The 21,443-nt window shown below is 39.1% G+C and overlaps 2 protein-coding genes across 9 annotated transcripts in view; one reads left to right on the top strand and one right to left on the bottom strand.

Moving 5' to 3' along the window:
• Positions 1-8,543, top strand: part of clip1a (CAP-GLY domain containing linker protein 1a) — a 28,224-nt gene extending 19,681 nt beyond the window's left edge. For 6 of the 8 annotated variants that reach the window (XM_028033022.1, XM_028033021.1, XM_028033016.1 and 3 more), the window contains 11 exons: positions 84-212; positions 1,483-1,589; positions 1,733-1,847; positions 1,955-2,007; positions 2,193-2,213; positions 3,001-3,118; positions 3,702-3,849; positions 3,962-4,014; positions 5,220-5,225; positions 6,748-6,869; positions 6,955-8,543. In XM_028033022.1, the coding sequence (XP_027888823.1) occupies positions 84-212; positions 1,483-1,589; positions 1,733-1,847; positions 1,955-2,007; positions 2,193-2,213; positions 3,001-3,118; positions 3,702-3,849; positions 3,962-4,014; positions 5,220-5,225; positions 6,748-6,869; positions 6,955-7,183 (1,101 nt within the window). In that variant the 3' untranslated portion in view covers positions 7,184-8,543. The remainder of the gene's footprint in view (positions 1-83; positions 213-1,482; positions 1,590-1,732; positions 1,848-1,954; positions 2,008-2,192; positions 2,214-3,000; positions 3,119-3,701; positions 3,850-3,961; positions 4,015-5,219; positions 5,226-6,747; positions 6,870-6,954) is intronic. The other 2 variants (XM_028033020.1, XM_028033019.1) reach the window with 2 other exon arrangements.
• Positions 8,544-8,934: 391 nt separating this feature from the next.
• Positions 8,935-18,219, bottom strand: LOC114154179 (leucine-rich repeat-containing protein 43). The gene is made up of 12 exons (XM_028033025.1): positions 17,761-18,219; positions 17,457-17,669; positions 15,988-16,098; positions 15,505-15,644; positions 13,837-14,075; positions 13,588-13,751; positions 11,749-11,902; positions 11,282-11,421; positions 11,117-11,203; positions 9,494-9,685; positions 9,289-9,382; positions 8,935-9,210 (listed from the first exon to the last, which is right to left on the bottom strand). Exons 1-12 carry the CDS (start codon positions 17,845-17,847, stop codon positions 9,050-9,052), a joined length of 1,782 nt encoding a protein of 593 aa, XP_027888826.1. The 5' UTR covers positions 17,848-18,219; the 3' UTR covers positions 8,935-9,049.
• Positions 18,220-21,443: the final 3,224 nt, after the last annotated feature.

Here is a 21,443-nt window from a genome sequence, read left to right as displayed (position 1 = left end):
AGATTCTATAGCTTTAATGTCAGCTTGCTGGTTTTATTTAAAGTTGCTCATCTCACTAAGTGTCTTAATCCTGCACTACTTAGGCTTCTGGTAACGCCGCTGACGCTCTAGAGCAGCTCGTAAAGGAGAAAGAGGCTTTGCTGAAGGAAAAAAACGAAGCTCAGTCATTGGTGGAAGCACTGCAGCGCTCCAAGGACGAAACTCAGACTCAGGTGAGAGACTGGTAGGGTCAGAAGGAACGTCAGCGATGCAATATTTCAGAGGTGAACTTGCTTTTTTAATCTGAGTTTTCACAGGTCCTTTGAAACTTTCTAAATGTCTAAAACTTAATTTTAGATTTTTGAGGTAATACATTTTTTTTATTTTCGGATAAAAATCCTTAGAAGTTTTTTCAACTGTTGCTGAATGTATTTTGTGTCAGAATCCACAGCTGGTTTGTATACATCAAGTGCAGCACACATACAAGTATTATGCTGACTATGCTTAATAGTAAATGTTTGTAATCACCATTCTAAGGTGAAAGAAAATTTTTGAAATTTACTTTAATCACACCTCAGAGAGAGAGCATCAATCTCTTTCTGGTTAAGAACCATTAGACTTGGAGGAGCTGACTGTCATCCCAGCTGCTCGACACTCGACTGCAAACCACACCAGTGCATGCTGAAGGTAATGGCTTGAAAAACCCAACATCATCTGCAACAAACAATAATCTTGAGCTTTCCAACCCCGACTCTCTTATTTTCAATACCAAAACTTAAGTTATTGTCCATGAACACCACAAACTGGATCAGTGAGAGGAGGCAGTCCTGACAGAGTCCAACTCTGGAGACAAACAGAATACCTTTGGGACATGTTCCTAAACTTTTTCCAGATCCATAAAACACATGTTGACTGAAGAAGTGAACTACCATGGCCCCTGAGGCAATTCTCTAAGGATAAAGATCTGATTAGCCCTTCCACTGTCGAGACAAAAGCCACAAAAGCACCAGCTCCCTACCTGCCAGTGAGGCGACATTCTCTGTACCCAAATATAAGTTGTCACCAGGAGTTGGGGTGCAACACCTGATCGCCGTCCTGCACATGGCGAGGCCCCACAACCCGGGCTTCCAGTAATTTCTTCTGGCTGAATCTGACCGAGCCCGAGGAACCAGACACTACCACCAGGAGCTTGTTGGTTGGTGATCTCCTCCACCTGGCCTGGATCAAGGGAGGAGCTCCGGTCCTCCACATCCAGGCGAGGTTTGACTCGCCCTTTCGTCTGAACTACTGAACCACTCATAGTATGACCCAGTTGCCGTGGGAGATTAAAACAGGAGCCAAAGCTCTGAGCAACTTGGCCCTCAGGATCATAAGGACTGAAAAACTCCACCACATTGAGATGGGGACTCAACAGAGACGGGCAGCATGAGGAAGAGTTCAGTGAAATGATCTTTTAGCTTTAGATTTCTTGTTATTTACATATCTTTTTTTTGTTTGTTTTAGCTGGACACACTGAGGAAAGGGAATTTAAAGTATCAAGAAGACCTGAACACATCCAAAGAGCAGCTTTGCACAGAAACACAGAGGCTGAAGAGTCTTTGCCAGGAAGTGTGAGTACACTCATCTTGGATTGTGTGAATTTTCCAAGCTAGAAGTTATTTTAAATCCATCGTACTTTACCACATTATTTATGGTTTGAACATATATTGTCAGCCTGTCAGTTGGGTAATTTCATCATTTTATGTTTCATAAGTGAGGAGCTTAAAGAAGCAGCATCTGAGACGTCGCAGACTCTGCAGATGCTTCAAGAGGAAAACAAAAGGCTGTCTCAGGAGCTGGCAAACAAACACAGAGCCCAGGGAGATCTGGTGAGGGTCATTGGTACTGACATTAATATTGTTGTTGTACTGCATTTATAAGTAACAATTGAAGTCAACTAAGCGTTTTTAAACTTCAATCTTTTTTTTCCCCAAAGCTAACTGATGAGCACTCAAAACTCAAGAAAGAGTCGGAAGAGTTGAAACAAAGGTAAACTAATCATGTTTTTATCACTCCAGCATTGTCAGATAATCACACAATTATTCAATATTCTATCTTTTAAGAGTTTTTTATTTTATTTTTTAAACTCGCATGGTTCCATGAGAGTTGGCATTTAATAATGTATATTGTTCTTGAATAAATGGCTGATTTATCACACTTCTTTTCCTTCAAAGCCTGCCAAATAACATCTTCAGGTACTTGATGCTTTCTGACATCATCACTTGACTGCAGTCATCTCATAAGTCTATTGGCATGTTTGACCACAGCTGCCTGGCAGACGTGCTCTGTGTCTCATTCTTTGTTATAAAATTCATTATTAAATTCAGAAATACAAAACATTTTTTCAGATTTGTTAAATATCTGTTTTATGCCAAAGTCGTGGCTGAGTAATATTTGTTTTGAAATTGGAGGAGTTTCTCTATGCACTGAACATATTTTCACGGTTCTCTCCAATCTGGGAGTGTTTGAAAAGAACTATGGATTAGAGTGTGGGAAATTTTCAGATTACCAGGCTTCGTTCTCATTTCCATTTCTAAATGTTATCCTTTTCTTCCTTGTGTTTTCTCTTCCTCCTTCATCTCCGTTTTCTGTGTCTGCTTGTTGTTCCTCTGTTGTGCGTCCTTCTTTCCCTTCCTGCCTTCCTTGCCTCTTCCTCAGTCTGTCCTTCCCACAAGACAAGACACAGGGATGTCTTGTCTTGTCCTTTCTTCCATCCTTGTGCTGTATCTTTCTCCTTTCTGTCCATCCTTTCTTCCTCAAGTCCTACCTATATTCTGTCATGTGTCTTGCCTGCTTTGCTTGCTTTTCTTCTTTGCTTCCTTGTCCGTCTCCATCCTTGCGTATTTTGTCTTTGAAGGTCTCCATTTTTAAAGCTTGTTTGTTATTGAAGTATTTGCCATGAACTCACATTGAAGGTAGTTTAAAAATGAATACTAAGCAGAGTTTTTGTTTCTGACATTTAGCTGATACTCTGTTTAACAGTGAAAACGCTCTGAAGGAGCAGCTGAGTAGAGAGAAGGTCGCCCTCCAGCAGTCCATTCATAAAAACAGTGCCTTAGTTGCAGAAAAGGACCAGCAGGTGGAGAAACTGAAGAGTGAGGTAAGGAAAAAATCTGACATTTTACTTTATCTTACATCTGGTTTTACCTGGTAAAATCTAAATGAAGCAAAGGAGTATTTTTGACATTTATCAAGGCCTGCTTTAACAATCTGTTAAATCCTAAATGTAGTTTTTAGCATCATTTCCTTTTTGCAGCACAAACCATACCTACCAGCCCTTCAAGAGACACTTCTGACAGGATGTCACTTCTGGGTCAAATAATGACCTGCTTTCATTTTTATGTGTTTACAATCCTCCTCCTCATGACTTTGAAGATGATTATCTGGAAATCTCTGTCGGTGCTGACAAACTGACACGTCTTATCATCTTCGCAGAATCAGATTTACATCTGTAATGTTTCTTTTCTCTAAAAGCTCCTTTAAACTTTCGCTTGGAGATTAACATCTCGTATATGAACTCCATAAATGATGGCTTTATTGAATCATAGACAGCATTATTATTCATTGTCTTATTCTTTTTTTTGTCTGCAGCTCCTTCTCATCTGAAAGTGAAATTTGGTTGATGGATTGATGGTAACATTTGTCCAGTGTGTGTGTGTTAAATTATATTGTTTTCTTTACAGTTGGTTGCAGTGCGGGAAGAAAGTGCCTCAATAAAGACGCTCCAGAATACAATCGAGACTTTGGAACAGGATAAAGCTAATCTACAGGATCACGTAAAGAGACTGGAGAAGGACCTCGCTGTCAGGCCTGATATCAGCCTGACCTCAGGTACGGCGGCATTACAAACAACCAAAGCCAACATGACTTCCAGCTCAGTGATTTCATTCATTTATTATTTTGAGCTGGAAAAGACATCGCTCTGATTTCCTTCTGTTTTCAGGAGATGCTGTTTTGGACCAACTGAGAGAAGATAAGGAGACTGCAGAGAGTCAGGTCTGGCAGTCTCACTAATCCTGAATAAAAGAACCTTCCTCCTGTTTTTTCCCCTGAGTTTTCTTATAGTAACCACATTCCAATTAACATAAGACTTAAGTATGGGGCATCAGTGTGTACTAACTTCTTAAATACTAATTCATTCTGCTTCAGTCTTTATAGCTTAGTGAGAACTGGTACCTCAATAAAATGTTTAAAGTTTCATAAGGGCATGTCTGTAAAATAACGTTCAAGCATATTCTAATTTGTAGACAGTCATTACACACACAGGGATATATTTGAAGCATTACATTGTCCAGTCAATAATTTGGATTAGGAGTGTCACATCAGAGTCCGCCAGGTCCTGCAGGTTTTACATGTGTCCCTGAGCGCAGCTGATTAAAATGACTGAGTTACCTCTTCAGCAAGTCCTCTCTGTTCAACCAGGGAAGGACCTGAAACGAGCAGGATAATGACTGACTTAAAGAAAACCCAAATGTCACTTTCTGTTGTGTAGCATAGACACTCAACACTTGTTTGGATCTCCTTTTGCATGAGTTACTGCATTAATACGGCATGAATGGGATCTGCCTTGTAGCTCTGCTTGGGTAGCCTCAAGGTGCTTCAGTAGTGGTCTTTAGTTTGTCTGCATGATTCTCTGGTCCGTCTCATCTTCCTCTTCACCACATCCCATAAATGTTCTGTGTGGGGTTCAAGGCAGAAGTGTTTCCAGGCCAGACCAGCACAGCAACAACGTCACAATGAGCTTTATTGGCCAAGATTGTGCACAAAGAAACTGACTTTTGGGTTTTCATTCGCTGTAAGCCAGAATCATCAAAATTCACAGAAATAAATACTTGAACTTTAGCATTCTGGGTAATGAATCAGTTTAAGTTTTCAATTTACTTCCTGAAATAATAAATTCACTTTTCAGTATTCTGATTTATTTAGACAGAGCTGTAGATCGTCTGACGTGATCATCTAAGTTTCCACAGATTAATTCTGCATAAACGTCCCGTAGCCTCACTTCATCAGCATGTCCCCTCCCCTCATCCGTTTATCGTCCTAAGTCATCCTGAACTATCTGTGTCTGCGATGACGTAAGTGTGATATCTGTCAGAGTGTGGGGCCGCTGTCGATTCTGACATTTTTTTTCTCATCTTTTTCTCTTTAAATTCGCCTCTGCTGTGCTTTGTCTGATGTTGGCATTGCTACACCTCCATCAGGAAGCGGTTTGTTCAAGTTTCTCATCATCTCCATCTGTGCATGCTTCTCAGTGGCTTTCATTCACTTAAACCACAATTCAGTTATGTTGTGTCACCTAAAGATTGATCACGCTTGTTTCATCAGTGCTTAAGTCGACTCTAATCACATCCCAAGTAAAGACATCTGATGATTGAAAGGGAACCATAGATATCAGATCAGAAACACTCAGACTGGGACATTTTTCTTACACTCCCAGTGACTCAGTGCAAGCGTTGATTTATCTTAAGCTGACAACTCAAAGCAGAAAATCACCACCTTGATCATTAGAGGGAATATGGTGACACAGCTAATATTCCAGATATCTATGCAATTCTGAATGAATGTGGGTGTTTTTTGTTTGATAAAATCGACAAGATGCTACAACTAAGTTCAGATTCATTGTGAAACAGTGAAAAGCGAATAGCCGTTACTGCTGGAAGCTTGGTTTTGTTAAAAAAAAAAAAAAAAAAAGTAACCTTTTGTTGATTCAGAATCAAAATGCTCACATTTACTATTCAAGTTTTTTTTGTACAGCCCATTTCAGCAACATGGCAGTTCAAAGTTTGTTACGCCATAAAAACATGATAGTCGCCATGAAGCAAGCAATGAACTTTACATTTTGTCCACTACCATAATTAAGCAAATATACCGATCAGTGTTCCAGTTAATCAACGCTACATTCATAATGCATCCTTAAATGAAAAATGAATGAAGTAGAAAGAAAAGAGTTAATATAAACAGAATCTGTTTTTGGTTCATGTTTAAGCCTGGGTGTATGAACTGAGGCAGTGGTAAAATCTACGGCCCGTGTCAAACCCGAGGCCCGCCAGAAGGTTTTATGTGGCCCTCCAGTCTCTAGAAATAGAGCCCTCAACATTACAGCTCTGTGCTTAGATATTAGTTTATTAATCAAATCTGTATTCTGCCATCTTGCATCCAGGTCAAAAGATTTTTTATGTTATTTAATTTCAAGAAGTTCTCAAACCCATGAGACGACTGTTTATCAATATTTTAACAGTTTGCTAGTGGATAGTTTAATCAAATGTTTCTCTCATAATCAGTCTTTTAAAATATTCCTGATCTTCTCGTGGACCAACATTAAAGTTTGACATCCCTGATCTACGTGATAAATTAACAGTACATATAGTTGGTGGCAGGAATAGAAATATAAAAATATAACTTTAAAATGACTTCAAATTATAATAAACTATTGTTCACATTCAGATATACATCTTTTTATCTACCACCTCTTTATTAAATGTACAATTTCCTCCATAGTCAAAGTTTTGTCTAAAAACAGGTTAAGTCTCATAAGAACTCGAGTTGCTTAAGCTGTTAAGTCTTTCTCATGTGATTGAGTTTCAAATGTAACTAATAATGGTCTTAAAATGGATTTAAAACATGTTAAATTCATGTTACTGAAGCCTACAGAAATCCTGGTAAGAAGACTTGTTCTGGTTTTGTTTTACATGAGGCAGAAATGATGCTCCGGGTTTGTTTTCCCTGCAGGTTGAGTTCTTGAATTCAGTTATTGTCGACCTCCAGAGGAAGAATGAAGAGCTCAAAGACAAACTGGAGAAAATGGCAGCTACTGCCCTCAATGGGAATAGTCCGAGTGAATTGGATAATAAGTAAGTCCTAGTCAAAGCAGATCAGCTGTATTTATTTTTGGCTCTGACTGAAACTCAAGAGAGGTGCCTTTATTTCCTCCTGCAGTTATGACAAGCAGCCAGAAAAGAAGAAACCTCCTCCGAGGAAGTTCTGCGACATTTGCGACTGCTTCGATCTCCACGAGACGGAAGACTGCCCGCTACAGGAGCAGATGCCCGACTCGCCTCCTCACACCACCTACCACGGCAGTAAGGGTGAAGAGCGGCCATACTGCGACACCTGCGAGGTCTTCGGCCACTGGACGGAATCCTGCACCGACGACCAGACCTTCTAAAGCCTTCCTAAAATCGTCGTTCGCACAATCAATACATTTGCACATCTTGTTGGTCGCGCCGTTCTTTTCCGGGTCTTAGCTTGTATGTACTGTATCTCTCATGCTTGTTTTTGCCAAGCATATTTGCTGTCCACACTTGCCTTGTAGAAGAAGGCATGTTTCCCAAACGTTGAGGCATCCCAGAAGTTACAGAAAGTTGCAGCTGTTTGTCAACTGGAAACGGCTCTGGACCGGGAATGTTTAGCATCCTGGTTCTGAATGGGTGAAGAGGCGAGCTTCAGTTTAGCTAATTTATCAATATCCGACCGCTGTTTGCACAGATTGTCAGGGGCTACAGAGATACTATATTATCTTAAACTATGTGTATTTGAAACTGTAAAATACTTGATTGAAAACAGTTTTGAGCAAAAAAAAAAAATTGAAGAGTTATAGTTTATTTTTTTATGCCTGGAAATAGTATGTACTCTTTAAAAGGTTTAATAATGTAACTTTGTGAAGGGGACAGTCTGGAGCAGAGCGGTGAAACCCGGAGCTCTTTGGCTCCAATCGGTTTAACTTTCTGTGGTCCTTTTCAAATGAATGCTGGGAAATTTATTAAGATTCTCACTTACTGTAAACCTTTGATTCCTGTTATTATGGCCTTTTCAAGAAGTTTCTAATTAATTAAGCTGATTTCCTTTTGCATCAATGAATACTTTGACATTTTTGATAAGTTTTAAATGTCTATGAAAATAAAGTTTATGGATGAATAAAGTGTCTGCATGCAGTCATGAACAGTAATCATAATTTATGTTAATTTCTTCTAGAAATCTGTAGATTTGTGGTAAACTGAAGCCAAAACCATGGAGGTACATGCTTCAAGGCCTTACCAAATATTTTTGGTCTAGTTTCTAGTGCAAATATCTTGGTACGCTCGAAATAAGACAAAACTAACTTACAAATAACTTTTCAGCAAGAGAAATTAGATTAACTCAACAATTCCTTAATATTGATGAAAAGGTGCTAGCTTATAAGTGAAATAATCTGACAGTGGTGCTAGTAATTTTCATCAATATTAAGGAATTATATTGATAATGATATATTACTTAAATGATTTTGTGCTGGAAAGTTTATTAGTTGGTACACCTGAAATAAGACAGAACCAAAATATTTATATTAGAAACTAGACCAAAAACACTTGATAAGGTTTTGTGTGTTTTTTTTCCCCTCTTTTTTTTTGCAGAGCCTTGTAAATGTTTTTGGATGGGCTCGGCTATGAAGCGCAAGGAAGTGTTTTTAAAAATTCACAAATTACAGTGTGCCTCAAGTCTCAGCCTTCTTACTTCTGGTACCCCTAAATAAAATTCAGTGCAACCAGTAATTTCCAGAAAAGTTCTTCTGTGTGTAATTTAATCTCTCAGTCCAGGGTTTCTGTTTGTGAACATTAGAGACAGCAGACAAGATGTGGAAAAGTTTAAAGCAGAGTTGGGTCATAAAAGGATGTTAAAGTCTGGATATTTCAAATCTTTAAATAAATTATGGCTCAGATGCAAACAAGACATTCATGTAAACTGACAGGTCAGCCAAAAGAGCACTGATGTGGAAACGGTGAACTTGTGAAAAAATATAATTAGGATTAGAGAACTACTCTGCACATCACCCTGAATTCACATCACCATAGTGATACACGGTGAAGGCAGCATCATGACTCCTTCCTACAGGGAAATTGAAGTAGATGTTGTTTTACACCATGCTGAGAAAATGCCGCTGTGTAAATTGGTCAGCAGTGCATTTAATTTCATGCCACTGAAATAAAGTTCTCATGGCTTGAAGAACACATTCATATTTTTTTCATGAATACTTTCATGTCAACCTCAGCTCTGTGATTTAGCTGTTTTCTACATGCGTTACGACACGAAAAGCGTCAGACGCCGTCTTCCATTTCTCCAGCTCCACGCTCAGCTCCACAGTCACCGGTACCGGTGGGACCGGGACGGGCTGGATTGTGTGTTCATCCGTGTCACGTTTCTTTGCGTCTTTCCCCTTCCCTGCGGTGCAGAAGGAGAGCAGGTGAAGTCCTGAGTAAACATCCTAAGTGATGCAGAGTAGCTTTTACTCATATTTACCTTTTGGATTTTTCTGAGGTTCGGCGTTTTTATTTTGTTTCTGCTTTGCTTCCTTGTCCTTTTTCTTGTTTCCTTTCGTTTTCTTGTCAGTTTCCTTAAGATGAGTTAAAACAAGCTGCATGTCAACCATGTTCTGATAATTCATTCACGTTGTTTCTGTTCAGCCTCAGTGATGGGTTTAATGGACAATGCAACTGAAACTTGCCTCCTCCTGTTTCGGTGGAGGCTCTACCTGCAGCGGACCAAAGTCGCAGACAGTATTGACCCTTTGACCCCCATCGACCAGGCTTTGCATGGGGACGTGAACTGAGTTGAGTAGTTTTCTGATAGGTGGATCGTGGACCAGTTCTGGAGGACCTTTTTTCTTTTTGTTTTTAGGTTTGGGAGGCGTTTTAACCTTTAAAACAGAACAAAAACTTGATGTCATATTTTCTATTTTAACACCATCTACCTGCACGTTTTCTTTTGTTAGAAACAGCATTTCATATATAAATTTGTACTTATTACTAAAACAACTGTTTTTATCAAACAGATTAATTATACTGACTAAAAGCAACACCGAACACTAAGAAAAATATCTCAACTCTTGAACCTGCGCGAATGAAATATCAGTTTTATCAACTAAACATTTTTAAAAGTTGCAACAACATACATATTTACTGCACCACAATATATCAAAAGGTTGATATAAACTTCCACATTTTCTCACTACCGTTTATACGGCTGCTAAATGCTTTTAGCTAAATTCTACTACAATTAGAGATTGTTTTTGTTTTACTTTCTTCAAATTTGGAAGTTTAGCTCCATCTTCTTAGCATTTACCAGCAACATTAGCCTCACCAAACGTTTCTTAGCTCTGCCCACAAATTTGCTGTGGGACTGAGAGTTTATGATCTGATGTCTTCAGGTGTTGCTTCAGAACGTGATTACACCTGTATGTAATTTGTACAGATGAAAGTGACGCATTTAGTTATTTGGAAATTGTACCCCAGGATGAACCAGACGTATAAAGGTGAACAAGTCTCATCATGGAACAGCAGCTTGGCGAATTTCTTCATTGTTTCCGTGTTGTCACAACACAAGGAAGCAGGCATTTTAAGGTGTACCTAAAATACATTCATAGGTGTGCCTCTCAAGTGTTGTGAAGCCTACAAAGCGATGACATCATTTTCTGGGTTTTCCAAAATTGACTTATAGGTTGAGTAATCCTAGGAAATGTATAATTCTGAATTCGAAGCAAGTAAATAAATCTCTGACAATAACTCACCTATTTGCTATAGTAGTTTGGCTTTGCTATCAGTGAGCTCCAAACACATGGAAATAAACTGCATGTAAACTTATATATATATATATATATATATATATATATATATATATATATATATCTTTGATTGGAGTTTTCTAACCAAACTAGTGGTCTAAATAGCAGAATTCAGGTCTTTTTTAATGCAACATCATCTTTTTACAAAACCAAATTCCTATTTAGAGTTTAAATTAGCTAACTCATCTGACTTTAAGATGGTTTTGGTTTGTTTCTGGTTAAATAATTAACCAGAAATGATTCTGGTGAATTGTTTTTTTCAACCAGAATTGCCTCCACAGTGCACTGTGAGTGAACTTAACCTGCGTTATTCACTCTCTTCTTATTCCTTTATGTTTTTGTTACAATCGTTTTGTCTTGTGATCGCTCAAAGTGGGTTTTTGTGTGCTTTGTTTTTTAACGGTTGCAACATTCGGTTTACAGTTAATCAACTAAATGGATCAATGAATCTAGCCGTGCCTGTTGCTGACAGTTTGTGGTTTCCTGGTAATGAAATAATAAACTCACTTTCTCTTCTTTCTTGTCTTTCTTCCCTTTAGCTGGGCTGGGTTTGACCTGCTGGGCTTCTTCAGAGGGCGCAGGCCACGATAGAGTCTAGAATATCAGATGCTTAAAATAAGTGGGGACATTTTTTCCTGCCTAAAACTCCCCAGCGGGTATTATTTCCTCTACCTTTTCCTCCATTAGGTTGAGACGAAGTCCATGAGTAAAGAATTTCTTCAGGCCTCCCAGGCAGCTGATGCTGTATGTCAGTGTATAATTCAAGTTCACACACTCGGACCAGGACAGTTTTGGTGTTGCGTATAGCGACACTTCTAATGAAAGGAAAGTTAATGAGAGAAAATTATTTTGTCACAATTTCAACAGATCAGAGAAAGCTGAACTGAGAACAAAGTTGACACCTGATGAGGGCAAATAAAGGAACGTCTCTGATGTCTGTCCTCTGAGTAAATCAGATTTACTAAGAAAAAGCCCATTTCTCTTTTATAGAACGTATTATTGGGCTTTTAACCCTTTATAACCTCTCAGTGACTAATATGATGTTGTGAATCTGCTTTTAAACCGCCACTTCAGCTCTGTAATAATCTGGGCTTGAAGACCTAAAATGTCCAAAGCTTAAAAGACAATAGCGTTCTCACGTTGTTCAGATCCATCAGCATTGACTGCGGGGACGGCAGTGTCCGGGATGGACACGTTTTCCCCAGTGTTTCTATCTGATCCTGGGTCTGGACAGACAGACTTGTCCTCTGCTACACGAGACGACGTGTCCAGTTTAAATTCACCGTCTTCTCCCTGCAAGCGACAAGACGAGAACAGGAAAGGTTGTGAAGTGTAATTCCCTCTAATAGGAAAACTGTACAGTTTTAGGAAAAAGAGTGAAGTATTTTGACTTTCATACACTTTCCTTTCATGCTGTTGGTTTACTTGGTAACTGTTTCTCTTTTTGAGTCAGAGATCATCTGATACAAAGTTTTTAAGATGCAAGATGTTGGAAAATATTGTAATAGTATCTGAAACTGTAACAAAGGAGGATCATTTTGTGCTTTGAATTTTTACTCATCTGTGAAGTTTGGTAGTTCTAACTTCCCATAAGTTGTGTTTTCTCCAGGGGAAAGTCCAGTTCTGTTCAGATGTTTATTTACAGTCATTATTGGTGTGAATGTCAAAAGCACTTTTGACTTTTGATGTGGAATTAAAAATACAAGTTTAGTGATTTTTAAAAACAAGAATTCTGTTATCTTTTATGGTGTGTTTTTCTAATAATCAGTGATTCACCGTGACTAAGAAAGAATGAATGAAAAAACCCTGATTAATGTTTGGATAAAAGTTTGTCACCAAGTGACAAATTGACTGCATGCTTTTATCTGACACAACTCTGCCGGCTGTGTAACAGTAAAGGCTAATAATTAAGATAAAAGTGTTGTTTTATGACAAGAAGTGCTAAAGTAACTTTGTAAATTGTCCATGAAATGAGTTATTTCTGCTCAGCAAACAGGCTACATCACAGTCTGTTTTTAGATCATTTCCTGTGACTCCTTGCTTTGCTTTTTTTTTAAAGGTTTTGTTGGCTCTAGTGGCCTTTATTTGAAAGTAGTTTGATAGCAAACAGGGTAATCAGAGAGGGGGAAGACATGCGGCAAACGTTGCCAGGCTGGGAATCGAACCTACGACCACCGCTACCAGGACTAAGGCCTCAACGTGGGTCATGCTTTGCCCCTGCGCCACCACAGCACCCCCTTTGCTTTGACTTTTGACGATAAGATGAGATGTTGACTGGAGTTTTTTTTTATTGCCTGGCTGTTACGTAATTTATATTCTGGTATTTTATGTTTTTGTCATTTTCATGTTTTTATGTACTTTTTACAGCAACTTTTATCCTCATGGTAACATAAAGTGCTTTTCCAATGAAGCTATATTGGACTAAAATCTTTAAAATTTAGTCAAATAAGAAAAAGAACCAAAAATAAACAATAAAAAAAAAATTAAGACATTTTTTTGGGTTTTGTTTCTCTTTTTCTGGGAAAAATATGATAAAGGGTGGTGTAAGGAAAAGATCATTTTAAAGTTTTTTACATTTTTATTTGACCTATAAATTTAAATGGATTGTCTAAATGAAATCCAAAATATTGTTTGCAAGAGAGACCTGCTTTGATAAAACACAGTAAATTACAAACAGCAACAATATAAGTCAGAAATTGGACTCAATTAATGCTAATGCTCTTTTTTTTCTCCATGTCCTCTTACGGGCTCCTTAAATTTGTCCCAAATGTTGAAACCCTAAACATAAATGTCAATACATAAAAGTTTTGAGGCCCAACAAATATTAAGCTATCTGAGTTATTATTCTGATCAGATGAAATCCTTAAATCAGAAATAAAGACATGATGCCAATGAAATTACGTTTTCTGCTCATTTTTTTTAGAACCGTGTTAAATTGAAGGTGTGTATGAAAGTGAGGGGTAGGAAGGATCAATCACCTGATAACCAGGCGTAGGATGACTAAAGAACTGGTATGAGATGAAGTATTTGTAGGTGACAATTGGAAACTCAACAGCCTTTTTATCCACATGCATCAGTGGGTCTGGTATTCCCCTCAGCCTGGTCAGACTCAGTGTGACTGATGCCACGTCCTCCACCAGATCTATGACGGCAGAGGAGATGCTGATCTCACAACAGGTTCACATGTCCAATGTGCTAAATGAGACATTTTCATTTCATGCTCTCACCATTCATCCTGGCCAAGCCGAAGAAATTATACCTTTCCTCTGTGGTGAGCCATGAGGAGTCCAAGCAGCTGATCTGCGGCAGGCTGTCGACAGTGAAACCTGGATACGATGGCGTCATTGTGAAGGGGTTGCCCTTAAGCGTCAGGGTCTTGAGGCATGGGAGAGTTTCTAAGGTGGCTACCAGAAATTGCTGCTCTTGGAAGTTACAGTTGCTGAGGTCCAAACACGCCAGATGGGGCCTGAGGGCAGAAAGAGGCAGGAAGGTTTTCCCAAAGCAGCAGCGTGACTCGCTGCTTAAAGCTGCAGCATGTAACGGTTACAAAAAAAATATATTTTTTACATATTTGTTAAAACTGTCAATATGTCGTGAAGCTGTAATATGAGGCAGATAATCTGTGAAAAATATTGAGCTCCTCTGCCTTCTCCCTGCTTTCATGTGAACAAATACACTGATCTGCCAGACACAACCAATCAGAGGCAGAAGGAGGGCTGTCAATCACCCTCGTGTATGCGCTGTTTAGGCCACAGTCGTGAATGCATGGCCACCAATCATGACGGAAAATTATAAATCCAAAAAACTTCACACAGGAATAAGATCAATCCCAAATGGTTTCATGACAACATCTGGGTTTCTACCAGAAAACAGATAATGAAAACTGAGCGCATGTCAAAAGGTGTGTTAACTTTACTGGTCTTCACGACCTCTGCCTCGTTAATAAAAGCATGTTAACATTTTTAAGAAAAGTTTAAACTAACAGAGCACCTCGGTTTCCACATATGAACGCTAAAAAAGTGCTTTTCCTGAACAAATATTGGTTAAAAAAGTTGCAATTTACGTTGATAGATTATCTCTGTCCAACCTGAATGAGGTTAAGGAAATTTACACAAAACAAAAACAAAAATATGTGTAAAACTAATCCTGCCAGTGCAACACAGGCGCCACAGAAAGTCATTTCTGCCTGTTGCCATCAGGCTTTACAATGCCCAAGTCTGTGCTAATTGATTAAATTTTTTTTCTGCGCTCATTCATAGGTTATTTATTGATTAATATATTACATGTGATTGCTAATTATTTATTTATTTATTTGTTTATATCTAGTCATTTTGAACTATCACTCTTATATATATATATACTATATACATAGTATATATGTATATATTACAAACTTTGTATTTATTACCGAAGATGGAGTAGCTTTCAACAAATAAGCAGTTTCCCCTTGAGGATCAATAAAGTATATTCTATTCTAAAATATTTGCTTGCTGTGTAATTATTAAATAATATGAGCTATGCAAACAATAAATCTGCTGTGTCTCGCTGACATCTTTGTTTTTACTCACTGAATAATCAGTGATTTCATACAAACATAAACTCTTTTGCTGAAGGCAAATCAAAGAGTCCCCAGGGCTTCTGCCCCAGTCTCCGTCTCTGGGCTTCAGTGGGAGTTCCCTCTGAAATCTGCTGTCGAATCAGAAAAACCTACAGTGCAGTGAGACATGCTGGCATTACGGGCTTTCACATCCTCACCTCATGAGCAATCAAAAAGCCCACAGTTGTAACTGAGCTTTCTTTTGACCTGGTTTTGGGTCACCTCTTTAAAAACCGAACAACTTCCTGCATGTGCTGCGTCTATGTGTGTCTATGTGTGTCTGTATACATATATTAACCAATGTCTTCCTGTAAGATCGCAGATGTCTTGATGGGAACCCAGGCTGTTTGATCCGAGGCCCAGGTACTGCAGCTGAGGAGGCGGACAGCTTGCGAGGTCGCTCAGCGAAGACAATCGATTTGCACGCAGCTCCAAAATCTGTAGAAAAAAAACCAACCTAACTTTCAATCAGATAGTCATCTCAATGTGTTGCAACATCTGCCTTTACGCACTCATCTAAGGCCTTTAGATGAGTGCAAAGGTTTTTGGCCCTTAGTTTGAAGGGACAAAAACCTTCAGACATCCTACGTAACACCAGATGTGTGATTGCATCAGGAGAATCCCTTTTGATGTAAGGTGATGAAGGAGGAAAATTTATTGCTTCCTGCTCTGCGTGATTAACTGTGACTCGGCTTTTCCTAATATGTGGAAACTACTGAAACAACATTTGATCTGATAAACGCAGAGTGACGATGCACTCTGATGCAACACTTCAACGTGCCTTCAACGTGCTGGGAAGATGCTTCGCAGGAATTTCTGAGATCAAGTTGCCGCTCAGGACAAGTTCCTCCAGCTTTGAGAACTTCAACAAGCCTTTGTCAATAGATGAGACCTGAGAGAAACAGATAAAATGGCAAAGTTTATTTGTAAGTTAGTCCCTTCCCCCCTGATGAACACAAACCAGTGCCTGCTCGGGACCCAACATTTACTTCTGTGTGCACATTCCATTTTTTGGTAATCCCTTATTATATCAGCAAATTCATGCATAATTTTAATGTTGGTTGAGTTACAGAGATGTTTTTACTGCATCTTGTTCTAACAACACTACAGTATTTATTTCAGTTTTTGCAATAGATGTGCCTTCTGATACATATTGGAGCTGCACAGTGTAGCGTTTGTTAGGACTGCTGAAGGTTTTCATGGATGCTTGACTTCTCTCTGAGTATTCTGGTACTTCTTCACATAATCCAAAATATGCATTTAAGGTTAGTTGGTTATTGCAGATTGTCTTTGGGGAATGAGTATGGATGCATGGATGGATGAACATTTTATAAACAGTGTGTAAACAAAGGTTTATCATTTCTGTGGACAATAAATAATCGCAACTTAAACAAAAAAACTGTCCAAAAATGATTCACATTTATAACCATAATCTCTCTGCTGCTGTTCATGCATTCTTTGGTCACTTTATTAGGTACACCTGTTCAATTGTTGGTCAAAACAAATCGCATATTAACCATTTCGGTGGCTTCCTCACATAGTGAAGAAAGTTCAAACTAAGCATCATAATGGAGAGGAAAAGAGTCGTTTTAAGTGAATCTGAATGTGGTGACAGATCGGTTGGCTAATTTCAGAAACTGCTGATAAAGTGCTTAAAAGGTGCGCAGACTGTTATAAGTGATTGCCAGGGCATCTGTTTGAGCTAAAGCACAGTTTGGTTATTCAGCAGAAAAATCTCCCAAACTACAAGTCTAAAAAAAATGGAGTGGACTAGTCGAAGTCTGGACATCAATCTAGCTAAGATACTGCGGCATGACCTAAAACAGGCAGTTCACGGTTGAATTAAAACAATTGTGCAAATAAGATTGGTTTAAAATTCCCCCACAGTGATGTTCCAGACTCACCGATGGCAAAACCAGTTATTTATTTGAAAACTGCTCATGTTTATTTACCCAGGTTATCCTTATCTGACAATAACGTTTGTTTGATGATTAGAAACATTTAATTAGATTTTTTTAAAATATGAAAAAACGGAATAAACCTGTAAGGGCGAGCAGGGGAGGATTCATTTTAACGGCTTTGAATTTCATATTGTCTTCTTGTTTAACAGTGTTACAGCTATTTCTGCTGAGACAAATCCCCAACATTCTTGAATCCATTTGGTATTTCCTTCAGTCATCCAAAATGTCCATCTTGCACTGACGAACATGCCAGAGTAAAATATATCTGCGCATCTCTTGAAATACGTACATTTTTGCCAGTGATCCGTATTGTTGTAAAGTAGTTCAGTATGAAATTCTTGCTGAGGCGCTTCGGTTCTTTCACAGCCAGCTCTCTCAGCTCTGAAGCTTGAGGGCTCCAGGTCTCACTGTACATCCATGGAGAGCGAGGGTACCTCAGCAGGTCCAGCAGGACATCTGGTGACTCTGTTTCCGCTTCATCTGGACCATTTTTGGCCCGCCTCTAAGATCAAAATCACAAACAAACAAACAAAAATCATCAGATTGGTGTAAACCTTGAAGTGAGGCTATTGAGCTGGACAGTGAAAACTCACCCAGGGACCATTTCCGCAGGGGAAGTCAGTCAGACCGAGACGTCTAATATTTTTCTCTATCGCAGCAGAGAGAGTTTTTGAGCTCATGAGGATTACCTGAATCTGCTGTCTGCTAATGATGCCGCCATTTAATCAGCTCGACCTTTAATTAGTTTCGCTGCCGTCTGCTGTTTGTTTACAATCCCTCACCTGTATCCAGGCAACAGGCGGAGCGCTGGCCAACGGCGCTAAAGCAGTTTGGAGCGGAAAGAGCGCTCTCTAAGAAAAACCTACGCAAACGAAGACATGTTGCCTTCTCTGTTTTAGAAACAAAGCGCTCTGAATGAACCCGGATCAGGTGGCGAAACTGTTAACGATTTATAGAACCTCAAGTAGCTTTTTATGCTCGCATGGTCCCGAGGCTCACCAACACATTTAATGCAGCCAATGACAGCTAATCTGCTAATAAAATACTTCCTGGTGATTCAAATAAAAATAAAGCTAGAAAAAAAAAAAAAAAAAAAAAAAGAAGTTTGCAGATATTTTTTAATAAGCCACGATTTGAAAGGTGGCAGGATGTCGCCATAAAGTATCATAGGACTATGCAATTAGTTTCAGGCAATGGAAAAAAGAGAAACATTTCAAGATTTTGTTAATGTTTCTTTCTTTCTTAGATAACAGCACTGAGTTTTTTCTCTCAGTGGTGTTTTAACAATGTTCTGTGTTCTGTGGTTGATGGATGGTTAGTTTTTAACTCTGTGTTTATGTGAATGTTTCTCAGGGTGCAAAATTCTAATATTCAGTAAAAAAAAAAAAAAAGTTAAAAAAAATAAATAAAAGTGTTGTTAAACTCAGACATCTTTCTCTCTATCTTTCTTTATGTGTCTTTCTCACTTCCCACTCTTGCGTGGGGAGAACGTGAAGACTCCAAGCAGAGACCAAAGGATAGAAATTGAACCCAGGACCTTCTTGCTGTGAAGTAACAGTGCAACCATCCATCCATCCATCCATCCATTGTCTGTTCACCCTTGTCCCCAATGGGGTCGGGAGGGTTGCTGGTGCCTATCTCCAGCTACGTTCCAGGCGGGAGGCGGGGTTCACCCTGGACAGGACGCCAGTCTGTCGCAGGGCAGAAACACAGGACAAAACACAGGACACAGGACAATACAGGATAGGACAATACAATACAATACAAACAATACAAACACAGGACAATACAGGACAAACAACCATTCACACACAACACACACCCCTAGGGAGAATTTAGATAGACCAATTAACCTAACAGTCATGTTTTTGGACTGTGGGAGGAAGCCGGAGTACCCGGAGAGAACCCACGCATGCACAGGGAGAACATGCAAACTCCATGCAGAAAGACCCCGGCCGGGAATCGAACCCAGGACCTTCTTGCTGCAAGGCAACAGTGCTACCAACTGCGCCACTGTGCAGCCAACAGTGCAACCTCAGCCCTAAATTATTTCGAGAATTTTTAGTGAAACTTAAAAATATGGATGCCTGATATATTGACACTGACAAATGTACTGTATCTGCCAATGCTAGTCGTTTTCTAACATAAAAGTATTGGTTTGATTAATTAAACTGGGCCAATATTAACAACCGATATTTATTATGATGCAAATAATATTGATTAGTATCAGTTATCAGCCATAACAGCAATAATAATAACGACCAGTGATATTTTCTCACTCATCCCTGTTGAAAACTGTTGTTTGTTGTTTCAGTGTAGTTTTTAATCTAGTTGATATAGTAAAAAAGAAATAGAGTCAATGTTGAGAGATTGTAAAAAAAAAAGTTACTCAAATTGCAGTTGCAGATGAACAGTTACTCTGTATCTCAGGTATAGAATCATCCTGTTGCGTGTTATCCTAGTGGCAGAGATAAAGGTAGATAGACTGACAACTGGGAAATTCTCAGATTGCTTTACCTTGTACATTGCCAGTCCAAATCTGAATATCTTTAATGTCGTCATGGTTTCGTGGAAACAGGAATCACTGTGAACGAACACAAAATGGGAAGATTTGGTGTTCAAATACACAACCACAAGGCAAGAAGACAAACATGGACATCTTAAATGACAGATTTTTAACATGATTTAAGTGCAACCCACCAATGTCCTGACAACCTGCCAGGATGTGTTTGAGATTGTGCTTCACAATAGAACAAAGCATTACCAGGCAGTTTCAGTGCCTGCTCGAGATAATGCTCTGTGGTACTTTGCTCTGCCTCCGCACAGTAAAACCACTATGGTGAGCGGTGCCCTACAACTGCAAAAAGAAAGATGTATGAAGCGATACATTGCCAAGATGGCGTCATCAACCAGCTGATGGCATGAAAAAGAAAAAAAAAGTTCCACGTTGCAACCCGCTATATAAGCAGCAGGTGCCAGTCCAGAAAGCACTGACTGAACAGAAACACTTCGCACCATGAGTCTGGTTAAAGGTAAGCTCTTCTCCGGTCATTGAGGAGTAACTCTTAACGCTGATGATTTTGATGGAACTGTACTCAGTTTGTATCTAAAATTCTTAAATGATACTTTTCTTTTCTTTCTTTTTTTTTTTTTTTTACAAACGTTTTACTTTCTTCATGACCCATTTTTCTTTCTGAGTGTCATTTATCTGTTTTTGTTTATGTTAATCCCAGTTTGACTTCAACGGTACTTTGGTTGACTCTATGCAGACGACATCATCATATTCTTTTATGTCTAACCATCTGCAGATCTCCTGCTTCTCCTCGTCACTATCATTCACATCTCCTTGATGGCCTCCAATCCAGTCGGGCCACGGAGTTGTGAGGAGAAACTGGAACTACAGGCTGGAGCGAATAAGCAGTATCTTAGAAGCCTGTTAAAAGACCTCCATTATGCAGAAAGTCTATTTGTAAGTAAACATGTGGAAAGATTGTGTGATATGTGAATGAAAGTGAGAGTTTAATGTAAAGTAGACCTACCACCTTACAGCGATTGTAAAAAAAAGTATTGTAATTAATGATTTGGAAATATAGTAGAAAACTGATATTAACAAAGACGTGTAACACATTGTCTTACTGATATAATTCAGTCTGACTTCTAGTCGAAGTCAGACTGATCCTATCTGGGTCAGTTAGGAAGTTATTTTATTTGCTAAATACCAGAAAACTTAGAGATTTTCTTGAGTTTTAAAAGTTTGCATACATTATCTTTGTGTTTAGTACAACTGCCTTTTAAAATGCGTGACTTGGGTGTAACATTTTGTGTGGATGTCCTTCCGCAAGCTTTTCACATTAGTTTGTCCTCCTGGCAGACCAGGTGTAGCTGAATCAGGTGTGTTGGCTACCTCGCTTGGTCAGACCTTCTTAGGTCTGTCCACAGACTTCCACTAGGACTGAGATAAGGGTTTCATGATATTCATTGCCAACACTGACTTTGTTGCTCTTTATCTACTAACTTGGTGGCTTCCTTAGGGTCACTGTCCATTTGGGAGGCCTATTGGTGTCCAGGCTTTAGCGTTCTGGTGAATGTCTTGAGCTGTTGCTTCGGTGTTTCCAGATAAAGTTCTTTCCTCATGACAACATCTGTGTCAAGTCGCCAGTTTCTCACAACATGATGCTGCCACCCCCGTACTTATGCACCGCATGGGATGGTGTTCAGGCTGGCAGGTTTTCCCCCTTCTTCGTCCAAATAACGGCATCTGATTTTAACTTAGACA

The sequence above is a fragment of the Xiphophorus couchianus genome, chromosome 12 (assembly GCF_001444195.1).
Source record: "Xiphophorus couchianus chromosome 12, X_couchianus-1.0, whole genome shotgun sequence".
Classification (NCBI taxonomy): domain Eukaryota; kingdom Metazoa; phylum Chordata; class Actinopteri; order Cyprinodontiformes; family Poeciliidae; genus Xiphophorus; species Xiphophorus couchianus.
The sequence above is the reverse complement of the archived record's forward strand: the minus strand, read 5'-3'. Positions and strand labels throughout refer to the sequence as shown.

Coding starts and splice junctions, on each gene's coding strand:
- LOC114154179 (XM_028033025.1), bottom strand. CDS start 17,847: ATGAGCTCAAAAACTCTCTCTGCTGCGATAGAGAAAAATATTAGACGT. Junction 13,752..13,836: donor CGGCTTGGCCAGGATGAATG/GTGAGAGCATGA, acceptor CTGCCGTCATAG/ATCTGGTGGAGGACGTGGCA. Junction 11,422..11,748: donor TGCTGATGGATCTGAACAAC/GTGAGAACGCTA, acceptor TTTCATTAGAAG/TGTCGCTATACGCAACACCA.